The following is a 13886-nucleotide window of genomic DNA, read 5'->3' on the forward strand; positions in this document are numbered from 1 at the left end:
GCACCCATAGTTTCTGTAGTGGAATTACACTCTTCATCATGTTGGTTTATGTAACATCAGAAATCATTGCATGGCGATCAAATACTTCATGGCATTATTATGTTAGGTTATGTTGTTTTTTATTTAACCTTTATTTATTGAGGTTAAAAACCTATTTTTCAAGGGAGGCCTGCAGAACTTACTTTCACAACATTCATGTTGAAGGTTTTGAACCTAATCCTGGTGAATAAAAGCAGATAAGACACATGTGCAGAAAGAGGTGCATTGGTTTCTCCAGTCTGAAGGTTGCCTTGTTGGAATCAGTGCAGTTGTGTAATGCCTAATGGGTGCTTTGAATAGCTTTGGCAGGGTTGCCTCAGATCATGCATGCACTTGCACATTAATAAACACTGGCACTAAAAGCTCACTGGAGGAAACTTTTCTTCATGCGCTTTCTTTCCATCATACCAAGACCGTTATATCAGCCCTTTTCTGCCTCTTCACGTCCAGAGATCTTAAAAACATCTGACGTCCGGCCCTTCCAGCAGTGTTTTAGGTTCACACAGAGCCAGAGCAGAGTTTATGAATCGTATCTTTTTAAATTTAGCCTGAAATTGTCTGATTCTCCAGATTTAGGCCACTTTAAATTATCCTTAAATGCATTTTATTATTATTATAGCAGTCTAATTTAAAAGAGAAGAAGCACAATACCATTTCTATGAAGACAGTAACCAGCTGATGACATTGCAAACTAAACAAACAAAAAAAAAAAACTGTTCTATTCTATTCTCAGGACATTCAAATCTAAATATGCATCTGTTTTTTCTGTATCCTTGATTTTATTTTTACTTTTAGTTTGTTCTTTGTGAGTTTATGTTTGAGTCTTATTGTTTATTCGTGTAAGTGCATGCTCTGAACCAGATGTTTTCACATGGGGACAGCTTAATTGCGTGCGCAGTGTGTGTGTGTGTGTGTGTGTGTGTGTACATCCCTGCAGTTGCCTGAAGTCAGGCTTTTTCAAACTGGCCTCTGTGCAGAACACACACATAGTGTAACCAGTGTATTTGGTAAATCTTTAAGCAAATGCAGTGAAAATAAATGGACGACAGTCTTGTGCGTCCTGCTTGGTGGTCCATTACTAAACACACACACACACACACACACACACACACACACACACACCCCCCACCACATAAATATGAAGGTTACATAACTTTCAAGAAGTCTCAGTGTAACATTTCTGCTTGAATTCATTAATTTTGGATTAAAATCTCAGTTACCATGTTTCATTTGCCTGATATAAATCTATATTTAGAACAGAGATGGACAACTTTTACTACAGTGGGGGCCACAAAAATGTGATCCGAGGGCCACATTATCAACATTCATGTCAGCATTCTGAATAATGACCAACTAGAGCATTAATACAGGACAGAACAAAGGGTTTGTGTGTGTTTATGGAGTCACTTTCTGTGTTTTTGTTTGTTTTGTGTATTATCATTTTTTTGTTTTTATTTTGTATATATTTTTGGTTCATATTTTGTATTTTTTGTTGTCCTTTTGTGTATTTTTTTCATCATTTTGTATAGTTTTTGGAGTCATTTTGATCATTTATGTGTTTTGGGGTCATTTTTGTTCTGATTGTGTATTTTTTCTGCCATTTTATGTGTTTTTGGAGCCATTTTGTGAATTTTTGTTGCTTTGCATTTTTGGAGTAATTCTCATGTATTATTTGTTTCTTTTTGTGTACTTTTTTCTGTCATTTTGTGTGTTTTTGCGGTCATTTTTGTTGTCATTTTTTGTGTTTTTCTGTTATTTTGTGCATTTACTTTGGAGGCCGCACAAAATTAGACTAAGGGCCGCATGTGGCCCGCAGACTACCAGTTGCATATGTCTGATTTAAGCCCTGTGTATGACCTTTATACAAAGTGTGTCATCCAGGTGAGGAGATGATTTTTACAAATTACAAGTCAGTTTGTGTGTTTAATGGATGAAGGTGAATTATAACTTCCGGTGTACTTCTCTTTTCTTATTCAAACAAATGAGAATTATTATAAACTTATAACTCCGTTCTGATGAACTGCTGATGAATATGACTTCCTAAGTCTGCATGAGGCTCTGCAGCACGTGTCAAATCTGGTCCGTGTCCTAAGTTTTCCCAGTTGTCGCTACAATAGCATCTGGCCGGGCTCTAACTTTCCATGCTGGGATTTTTCCAGAGGTTCTGCTGTTTCCAGGAAAACGGTCACACCTCAGGCATAATGTCCACAACTGGCTGAACAAGCAGAAAAAAAGAGCCATTCCCTTTTATTCATTGGAGAACATTTTAATATAAATTATCAAAATAAAAATGTGAACTTGTTTTATTAGCTGTGAAAAAGAACACTTTTTCCCGTTTATTACGTCATAAGCAATAAGAAAGCAAATAATTGGTTTTGACAAGTGTTCAACAAAAAAGAAAAGACAAAGAAATTAGCACCGTGTGTCAAAAACATAATGTGCAATCACAATACAGTACAGGCTGCAGCTTTTCAGTACAAACTTTGGCCATATGAGAAAAAAGCACAACCTCATGGAGGGAAAAGTGACAAATGAATATTATTACGACGACATGACCGATGTGTGACCAGCACTAGCAAGCCAATCGACAACAGCTCCAAGGACTCTCATATTGGTTTTTTGCAAATAAACTCCTGAAGGGTCATCGAACAAAAGTTCTCAGGCACATTAGTGCTGGGTATGAAGTTATATAGTTTAATTCTCCTGGTCCCACTCTTCACATGTAAGTCCAAGTATTTCAATTTAGTGTTTTTAATTGTAAAATGTCAGAGTGAATGCCGTCTATGGGTTAAACGCCAGCTACTGCAATTGAATTTTGCTATTAGCTGAGATAAGATCAGTGACATCATTTTTTTTTTTTTTTTTTAAACTTAAAAGTTTTATTGGATCTATTTACAGAAAAGAAGAAAACCAAGACATCTGCTCTCTGATTGGCTAACTGCTGTAACCATCCAACACCGACGTCCCGTTCACTAAGAAACTAAACAACGTGTCTGATGGCGGCGGAGGGTGAACAGGTGGCAACTGAAAACAACCATAGATTTGTTTTGCATAGCGATTAATGACCCAGGAGGGGGTGGGGCTTCTACGGCCTGTAGTCAACTGAGGAGGGGGCGGGGCTACTACGACCTGCGGTTAACTGTGGAAACTAAAGAACGGAATCTGAGCTTGTCACGTCTGATTGGCTACAGCAGACTGGAGACCATGAGGGGAGGAGTCAGAGGTGAGGTGAGGGGACAATGCACGAGGGGGAGGAGTCAGGAGTCACTGACTGTCACTGTTGGCCTCACCCCTTTTTTAAAAGATGGGAGGAGGTGTTAGTTTCCCTCAGTGAGCATTGATTGACAACTCCATGTGGAACTGTGCAGCGCTGTGGGGGCGGGGCTGCTGTGACTGGGCGTGTCTTAACTACTCCAGAATCAAGGCATTTTTTAAATTTCCCCCAAGTGGCAGGTAAGCAAAAACCTGTAGGTGTACTTACATTTTAAGTATCTGCATGTGTTTCAGCACAAGCATCGTGTACTAATCCACACAAATCCTCAATAAAAAGATGAGATTATTTTGGTTTATCTGTACCTTTTTTTAACAGAGTTTTCTTGTTTCTTGATGTCTTTTCTGCTCCTCAAAGACTGAAAGGCACCTCGTTGTACAGCTAGGATTCCTTATCTTCTATGTTTCAACATCCTTCTGAAGGTCTCAGATGGTTCCATCAAAGCGTGGCTTTCTCTTCCCTCAGGTTCAATAAGCAAAGATGACGTCATACATCATTTGATGGCCATCATCCCACGCGTACACTTTTTTATCCAGCGGACAGTAGCTCAGCTGTGTGGTGTAGCCGTGTGTGTTGGTGAAGGCCAGGCTCGGCACGGTATGCGTGAGCGTGTGCGTGTCGAAGGCGTACGTGACGTTGGCGTGGCGCCGCTCCATGCTGTCAACGCCGTAGAGCACGCCGCAAACCAGGAAGCAGTTGCCATAGAAACCACGCCGCAGACCCGTGCGAAATGTCCGTAGCGTTTGCAGGTCCCTTGGGTGGAGCTGCAGGAGGAGGATGACTTCCTGATGGAAACCTTCAGCATCCAGAGCCGGGTAGAGCAGCCACAGGCCAGACTCATCAACGTCAAACTCTAACTGTAAATGAAAAGATGCAACCAGTGAATATTATCATTTATTTAATCATTATTATCAAAGCTATACACAATATATTACCTCAGGTTTCTTAGTACTTTACTTACTTAGAAAAAAGACAGAGATTTCTGACCATTGTGTCGTGACTATGGAAAGCTGTTGTACTATAACTTTGATATCGACGATATCGACCGTGGCTCAGGTGGTAGTGGGTCGTCTTCTGATCGAGAGGTTGGGGGCTCAATCCCAGTACCTGACTATGTGTCGAAGTGTCCTTGGGCAAGACACTGAACCCTAAGTTGCTCCCAGTGGTCGACTAGCGCCTTGCATGGCAGTCCTGACCCATTGGTGTGTGAATGTGAGAGTGATTGGGTGAATGAGCTGATATGTAAAGCGCTTTGAGACTGCTTCAGTGTGGTGATAAAGCGCTATATAAATCAAGTCCATTTACCATTTATTAACCATAGTTATGATCTACTAGTGCTTAAATTTGGAGTACATGTACTCAATTTTGGTTTACTAGTGCACGAGTACACTTTACCAGTGAAGGCTTTTTGTGGTGCATTTATGAATACATGTAAGACACAAATGCAGAATAAAATCTACATTAAAAAAAGACTATTGGGTGAAAATAATAGTCATGATACAGAGGTGATACAACCTCACACATCACTCTCACAAACAAATGGAGAAAGTCATTTCCATCCATTCTAAATGGTTCCTTTGATGTAAATATTCCTACATCTGCAGCACTCCTTACTGTTTGCCCTTTGACCTCTTTAGTGATTTGTAGTATCCGTGTTCCCCTCGCTGACCTGTGATGACACATTAAAGAGTCTCACGTGCACACGCGGTCACGCAGCGTAACTCACACAGCTGAAGGAAAACAAGAGCGGCCCTGCACGTGTCTTACTTCAGTCTGGGTGCGTTGGGCTTGCTCCTCCAGTAACGCGTCGTGCAGCGTCGTCCACGCAGCTACAAATCTGTGCCTCAGGTCGTATCGGATGATGTCTCTGCTGAAGGCTCTGTTGTAGTAGAACGCTCCATTGTAGACGACGTGGCCTGTTCCAGTGTAACTGTAGGGCAGCTTGTATGAGTTACTCGCCTGACCTGCGTTTGAATGAAAGCACATGTACGCAATCATCACAAGAAATAGAAACGATCATTGTGTGAACTTAGCAATGTATGATCCACTTAATCAGAGAAGGGCAACTGTGAGGACAAAACTGTGATTGTCTGATTTGTGGGCCACATTATCAAAATTCATGTCAACATTTGGAATAGTGACCAATCTGAGCATTAATACAGGAAAGAACAAAGGCTTTTTGTGCTTTAGGGTGTTTTCTAGACATTTGTGTGTTTTTCACACCGTTTTGTTTGTTTTGAGAGTAATTTTGTGTATTTTTGCTGTTGTTTGGTATGTTTTTGTTGTTAATTTGTGTATCTTGTGTATTTTTGTTGTCATTCGATGTGTTTTTCTGTAATTTTGTGTATTTTTGTTGAGAAGTTTTGTATGTTTACTTAGGGTGCCGCACAAAGTTAGAATGAGTCGCCCTGGGCTGCCAGTTGCCCACGTCTGCACTAAATGATACAATCTCATGGCATGAATAAACAACACCATGCACATTCTTTTCCAGAATATTAAAGAGTTAAACAGAGAGTAAGCTTTGCTGGAAATCCTATGATTTCAGTAATTAAATGAACAATTATACTGAGATTTCAGTTCTGTTATAAACAACTTAATAAACAAATATTTTAGCACTTTTATTTCCTGATCAACAAAGAACCATGGTCTTTGACATAGTAACCGGATACAGAAGGAGTGCTGATGGTATCATATAGATTAGGAAAATATACAATACCTGATTTAAAAATGTCCATGTCCCTGAACTCAAGTAAACTGTTGCCATAGTGACCATTAGTGAGGTAGATGACACTTCCATGACCACGAGCATCCCTCATCCAAGCTCCGCTGGTTGAGCCATAAGTATTTTGCTGTTGCGGTTCAGAGATGCTTGCGACTGTGTCTTTGCACACTCCTGAAAGAAAACATGCGACAAGAGAAATGCATTTGGTGTTGTACAAGGTTTAATTTTACTGCCACATTGTGATATTTTGCAGTTGGACTTTACTTGTGGAAGAAGACCAGGAGGCTCTGAACTCTTGCAGTGTTGTAATAAACTTCACTTCACAAGACTCCATCACGTGTTTGTACCACAGCGCACCCAAAACAAGAGCTTCATGGTGTCGTCCTCCAACCCATATATTCAAACCTAAACCTATTTTGTCTTCGTCAAGGACACTTAGAACTTTAACCATGTCAACGTTACCCAATCCAACTATCTCAACCTACCTTCAAGACATGAGGTCTAATATAGCCTCCACTTTGGACATGATCAATACAGTAAGTGTGTTTTTTTTTTAATGTATTTTGATACTAAACCAAATAACTCACATTTTCAAGTCATCCTAAAGTTGTTCTTTAGCTTGGCTGCCATTTCACGCCAACTCTGACCCCCACCAACAATCATGCACAATTCATACAAGGCGTTGTGGAAAAAGTGCCTGGCCCAAGGACACAATGACAATAACTCGGATAGGGTGGGATTCAACCCCTAACCCTTCGGTTATTGGATGACCCATTCTACCACTGAACCACGGTCGTCCCGAACAGCTTTTAGATTAAATAAAAAGACACTACAGTTAAAAAAGTTTTATTAATAATAATAATAATAATAATAATAATAATGCATTGGATTTTATATAGCGCTTTATCGTAGACACTCAAAATGCTTTACAGAATGAAGGCATTATTCTTTCACTCCACACTTAGTGGTGGTAAGCTACTATTGTAGCCACAGCTGCCCTGAGGCAGACTGACAGAAGCAAGGCTGCCATAGTGCGCCATAGACCCCTCCGACCACCACCAACACTCACTACATTCATACTAGACAATGTGGGTGAAGTGTCTTGCCCAAGGACACAATGACAGATACCACTGGAGCGACTGTCCCCCACTTAGTTATGTGGTTAAGCAGCTTTAACTTTACCTGTTTTTTTTGGTAGGCTTTGGTTGGTCAGCGACGCTCTCTGTCCAGCTAAGTCGACTCTTGGGTTTTGGCTGAGGTACCATAGTGGGATATAAACCAGTAGCTGGGATGGTTTTAGCATCTGATGATGGTGATGCTGTCGTGTCCAGAATGACAGGGGTTGAGGGCGGAGTCACGGCTTTGGTAGTTGCAGGTTTTTGGGGCGTAGTTGCACGTTCGGTTGGTAATGATGGGATGGTAGTGGGAGGGGATTTTGTGGTGGTCGGGATTTGCGGCGGGGTTGGCTTCTTGGTGGTCTTTGAAACGTCTGTTCTTGATAAGGGTTTATTGTTGGCTTCTTTAGTGAAAGCAGGACTGGGAAGTGGAACCTGATCTGAGATCATCAAGGGTAATGTTGCGTTTGTGCTTGTTGGGTTGGCCGGCTGTGGACTGGGAACCATTGAGATATTTAAGGAAGTGTTCTGGTTCTCGGAGTTGAGAGCAGGTGTGGTGATAAGCAAGTCCACTGTAGCATTCAGGGTTACCAGGGCTGTTGGATGAAGAAAATCTAAATTAAAAAACAGTTTCAAATAAAATCCAACCAAACTATTATTCCTTGTATATATCTGTTTAGATAAGCTTTAATAGAGCAAAAGCATTAATTATCACCCTTTCCTCTTCTTTTCTCATCTTCATCATTCTTCTTAAAGATCTCTTCCCCTGCCTTGTAAAAGGTCACACCTCTGACAACCATGCTGTTCTTGTCTTTGATTGGCTGTCGGGGCTTTACTTTCCCTATGATTGGCTGTTGAGTCGTGGTCTTATTCCCGGTTTGCTGCTGTTTCTGCTTCAGACTTTCTTGATTTTTCTTCAGTCCGTTTTCATTAAACTTCTGAAACAGAAGAAACAAATGTATTTTTTATTGTAAGCAGATTAAAATGAGGATTTTAGTGGTGACGAGTCATCGTAGTTTCTTTTTTTGATTGACACTTCACTACCTGTTTGTCTGCGGATGCCACACTTTTAGCTTCCGGACGTTCCAAATCAAGAAATTTCTTCTTTTTCTGCTGGGCTTTCTTGTCTTTATCCCTTTCTTTGGCTTTTTCCTTTGCTCGGTCCTTCTCTCTCTTTTCAGTGAGATTTTTAGTAAAAGCCTGTAGAGCAGGGGTGTCAAACTCATTTTAGTTCGGGGGCCAAATACAGCGCAGTTTGATCTCAAGTAGGCAACAGATTTTTTTGCAGGGAGATGAGTAATTTCAACTTCATTGTCCTCTAGTTTGCACTTCTACGTTTGTATAAAATACTAAATATGTAAGAAACAGACCAGATCAAAGCAATAAGTGATAAATATGGAATAAACAGCATCTTTACTTTACATTTCCTAGATTTTTGTGACAAATTTCAATTCAATTAAAGGAAATATGTCATAATTTGGGTTAAACTGAGAGATTTTGTAAGAATTTTGAGGTTTTTTGAACCGTTTAACATTAAAAATGACTGCAATTATGCAATATACAGTAAGCCATGGGAAAAATGAGAGGTTCTGCAAATATTGCAGAGTTTTATTTACACAATGATTCAGGTTTTCTCTGTCATTTTCTCCAAAGGGGCGAGTTTTGCTCCCGGGCCATGAGCTTGACACGTGCTGTAGAGTGAAGTGGACAGACTGAGAAAAGTGTGGTTTTACTTCAGCTAACACAGATTAGCATTAGCATTGATGAGCGTTAGAGCACAAAGGGGAAATCCAACTATTCTTCAAACTCATGCTTAAAACACATAGGCTACATTTCTGGAAATAACTTTTTATTTAATACAGATATTTCATCTTGAGGTTGGTTTGATTCTCCGTGTTTTCACCTTCTCTATGTTGTCCATCCTGCTCAGCAGCTTAGTGGTGACGGAGTTGAGCTTTAGCAGGTCCATTCCATACAGAGAGCCCTCTAACAAATCAATGATGGTTGCCATCTGAAAGGAACAAGTTAGAGAATCATGCGCCAGAAAATGCAAAAATCCTTAAAGCTGCTGGGGACGATAACAAACACAGATAAAAACATAGTTTAGACCTCATCGATCAATAAATCAAATTTACTCACAAACTGACCCTCACAAGATTGTTTTTGACTCCATCACCAACAATCACTTTGTTGACAAATGATCACGTGACTACAATTTTTGTGCATTGCATTGTGGGTTTAAGAATCCCATAGACCAGGGGTGTCCAACTCATTTTAATCCAGGGGCCAAATACGGACCAGTTTGAGCTTAAGTGGGCCACAGATTTTTTGTGGGAAAAAGAGCAAATTCAACATTAATTTGCCCTGGTTTGCTCTTCCACATACAATTGATATATAGATGATAAATTAATAGATCAGTCACTGCAGGATCTTCACTTAAATGTCCCTGATTTTGAGAATTTGGGGACATTTTGTGGAATAATTTATGGAAAATTTGCCAGATTTTGAAAAAACTGAGAGTGCTTTCAACAATTTGAGATTATAAATGACTGCTGTCATGTGATCTAAGAACTGGAAAACTGAGCTCTGCAAATATTGTGTATTTTGATTTTAATTTTTGTGTTTGGATAGGCTGAGATATCTACAACTGAATTAGTTGGTAATTTACAATAAACGTAATGATTTTTCTGTCATTTTTATCTTCTCGAGCGGGAGGAATTTGATGTTCTTAAGGGCCAGATTTTGCTCCCAGACCTTGAGTTTGACACATGTGCCGTAGACGGCTCCTATAGTGTTTTTTACTTTATTCTTATTTCTTAGGTTTTTTCACTAGACAAGGAAGACAGTGATTCACTTGATGCCATTTTTGTTCTAGTTCATTTATAGTGTGCCCTGTTTACATTTTGGTCATTATCAAGTGTTTCTGTGGAAAGAGAGTTTTTGGTCAAACACTGGCATCAGCAGTGGATGTGAACAACTTTTGGAAAAAATACAGCTGCAGTTTAAAAAATGTTAGTTATCGTCCACAGCAGCTTTAAAATCTTAATGTGGGCAACGGATGATTTATTGTTTTAAGAGGAAAAATAAATGTTATCATCCATTTGCCTGAAGGCAAAATCTCTAGTAACTTTCAAGATTTTGCATTTATGTTTACTTCATTACTTTAAATAAAATCATGTTTTTTCCTTAAATGAAAGGTTTTGAAAGACCTTTTGTATCGGTACCTTATTTAAATTGTTGGATTTTCTATCCTATGAAATAAAAACCCTGTAAATGGTGAATTTCGAACTCAAAAAAAGTCTATAGAATATTTAGAAAAGACTTGTCTGCATCTACCTTGATATCATCTTTGCTCGCCTCCTGAAGTTTTTTAAAGCGGTATTCTCCCTCGCAGGGGTTGACAGCTGAAGGCGGGGCCATGCACTCACATTTCTTACAGTCGGTTCCCATGGTTACCGTCTCCACTGAGTAGAAGTGTTGGTGTGATGCTGTTGTGTCGCTGCCAAGGAGACGGCTGCAGTCGGAGCGCTTGATTGGTCGGACAATACAGCGACACACACAGTCCGACCCAGAGGAGACAGTTTTCACTTTGTCATAATCTCCCAATAACTGAAACACAGAAAGATGTCAGATGTCAGATTTGCGACTTTCACCAAAATGTAGCCCCAACACAGAGGAAACTTTCGTACACTTAAACCTATTGCAAATTATAAAGTGCATTGCTTTTTATTCTTTAAAAACTGTAAAACTCCTCCCACAATTATTGCTCACTTGACACCAAACTTGCAAAAGTTCATCTTCAGACTGTCCTACACACACGATTCACACTGATCTTTGATTTATCAAAAATCTATCCTACATTGCGTCATCATGTTTGACTGTAAACTGTGATGCAAACAAATACTGGCAAATTTGCTAAATGCATTTTGAATATTAATTTTAAAAATGACAAACATTTGGGGTCAATGAAGATGATGTTTGGAAAAAAAATCGGAATTTTAGCTCAAAAACAGAATTTTGACAGATTTTTTAATTTTACTCTCATGAACAATCTCTCCAACTAACCCAAAAAATGCCAACATAGCTCCAAAGGTGTCACAATTTAGCAAACGACATGTAATGACAGCCTTCATGACACTGTATTCATGATAATGACAGACAATGACAGCGTAATGTCAGCCTTATGTATAAAACTTCAAGTAAAGTGTGACCAAACATTGTCTCTTGTGCCATAAATTACAATTCCAAGCCTAAACTGATGAAAAATGCACATTAGAATACCACCTTTACCACCATCTTTTATTCTCAGCTAGTTGCTCAGAATTGCCTCATTTTGTCTAAATTTGCCTGGCTCCAACCCTTGCTGCGCAGCAAATATAATCTTCCATTGTGTCAGTCATTGATAATCATTAGCGTTGACTCAGCAAAATGACTACAGTGTAAAGTGTTCTTGGCCAGTGGTTATAGTATCTGGGCTTTTTGTGCTGCATTGGTTTTATGATGTCAAGGGAACGCTGAGTCACAGCAACACAAAGCTCTCTGTTGAGCAGAACCTTCATGGAGATCAGCTCTGGGCATTTTCAAACAGGCACCGTTCTGGATTTCAGGAACTCTTACATAACTGACTGGCAGAAAGATTGCAACTGTGACCATAGAGCACACACACACACACACACACACACACACACACACACACACACACACACACACACACACACACACACACACACACACACACACACACACACACACACACACACACACCTCTAGGTCTGCTTTACCACATCATTTAACCTGAACTGACACTGTGTTCTGGTGGTTTGGACTATGTTTAAAGGAAAGATCAAGAAACAGTCTGTAGTGGAAACATGTGACAAATATTAAGTCCTACTTTGGAGCAGAGATATTAAGATGAAAGAAAATAGTTTAAAAAAAAAAAAAAAAAAAAACCTAACTAGAGCACATGTGTCAAATTCATGGCCTGGAGGGAAAATCCAGAGCCAATCCAATTTGGTCCACACGAAAAAGTAAAAATGACAGAGAAAAAAGAAATCTTTGTGTAAATGAAAACAATATTTGCTGAGGCTCAGAGTTTTACCGGTGCTTATATTACATGATTGTTACATATTTTGCAATTTATTTCATATGTAGAAGTGCAAATTATCTGTTTTCTGCTCCGTATTTGACCACAAGACTAAAGTGAGTTTAACACCCCTTCACTACTTTTTTTTTTTTTTTCTTCAGCAGGTGAGTTCATTAAAAGGACAGAGCTGTGAGTGGCTTTGAGCAACAATGTCACCCAAAATAATCATACATAGTCATGTGGCAGTGAAAGGATATATATATATATATATATATATATATATATATATATATATATATATATATATATATATATATATATATATATATATATATATATTTCTGATATCTGTTTGTATGTCCAACTCTGAAGAGAGCCCTGATTCACCTTATTAGTTGATTTGATTTTTTTTTCTTTCTGACATGTATCCCCTTTTGTTGTTTTTGTGTTATTTACTTTTGAAGAAGTTGGAAGTTGAGTTTATTATCCTCACAGAGTTAATGTTTTTGAAAATGTTCAATAAAAGTCACAAAAAACAAAAAAAACAAAAAAACAAAACTGAGTCAATCAAGCAGCAGAAAATGTGTAGTAATAAATAAAACATTTCTAAGAAGATAAATTGAGGCTAATTTTTATTTTACAATTTAATCAATAGCTATTCGCTGTAAAAGGCAAAAAAAAATATCCTAAAGAACTCTACACAGGATATCCATGTTATGATATGGAAACCCTGTTTAAAAGCTTTTTCACTGCAATAAACAAAACAAAAAAGTAATACGGCTGAAGTCTCCATGTAAATTATAGGATATGTTTTATTCTAGGGCACGTTTGTTTATTTACGTGACTTCAACAGTGACAATAGTTGGCTATAATTTAATTTCATGAAGCTACACAGACCTGACTGATGATGTTCTCCTGGTTTTCCTCTTCATCCTCCAGCGGCTCTCCCTGGGGACTTATCTCTACTTTACCCACAGACAGAGCATCTTTTTCCGGCTTTGGGGTGATAAAATATCCAACCTCATCTAAGTATTTCATCTCTTTGTCCAGAAGCGTTTGCGCGCTCCTGTTTGTGTCCAGCGCGTCCAGAGCGCACCATAAACACACCAAAAACAGCCTGTGCCACATCTCCACAAAAAACGCAGTGTTTTTAGGATTAAATCTGGAAACGTTTGAAAAAATTGTTCCCGGTTAAAAAAACACAAAAATCCAGATCTGAAATCATGGGTCGCATAAACATAGAAGCTAAAAAGTGCAGGACGAATCTCTCTCTGCTCTAATATATATTTTTAACAATTGCAGAATAATTTCAAAAGTTACACCTAATAAGTTGCGTCCTGCATCGTCAGAATGAGACACTACTGAGAGCCTGATCCAAGCATTAGGTTTTGAAGGACTACCAGCCAATCACAGCCACTCACTCACAGCTGGAAAACAGACACAGGCTGTGATTGGTTGATAGGATTTCACTCCAGTTATGAACTTGGACTGAGTGAGTTATTCATTCACATGTAATGGAACAGATGTGTGTGTGCTTAAAACAAATGTGTGCAAATGAATTGTATCTGTTTGTAAAAGCAAAGTTTTATCCACATTATCAGTAACTTTGTTTGTGATTGTTTAGGGGCGGGCCCCCCGCAAACCCTCATTTGTCAC

At 39.0% G+C, this 13886-nt stretch overlaps 1 protein-coding gene across 1 annotated transcript; it reads right to left on the reverse strand.

The window, feature by feature from the left end:
* Window positions 1-2902: 2902 nt before the first annotated feature.
* On the reverse strand, window positions 2903-13496 carry LOC114458420 (olfactomedin-like protein 2B). Its single transcript, XM_028440786.1, has 10 exons — window positions 13128-13496; window positions 10484-10756; window positions 9051-9158; window positions 8192-8347; window positions 7863-8085; window positions 7215-7743; window positions 6297-6466; window positions 6027-6203; window positions 5078-5274; window positions 2903-4167 (listed from the first exon to the last, which is right to left on the reverse strand). The coding sequence occupies exons 1-10, from the start codon at window positions 13356-13358 to the stop codon at window positions 3778-3780; spliced, it is 2454 nt and encodes an 817-aa protein (XP_028296587.1). The 5' UTR covers window positions 13359-13496; the 3' UTR covers window positions 2903-3777.
* Between the last annotated feature and the right edge of the window lie 390 nt (window positions 13497-13886).

This window comes from Gouania willdenowi, unplaced genomic scaffold (genome assembly GCF_900634775.1).
Source record: "Gouania willdenowi unplaced genomic scaffold, fGouWil2.1 scaffold_119_arrow_ctg1, whole genome shotgun sequence".
Lineage (NCBI taxonomy): Eukaryota > Metazoa > Chordata > Actinopteri > Blenniiformes > Gobiesocidae > Gouania > Gouania willdenowi.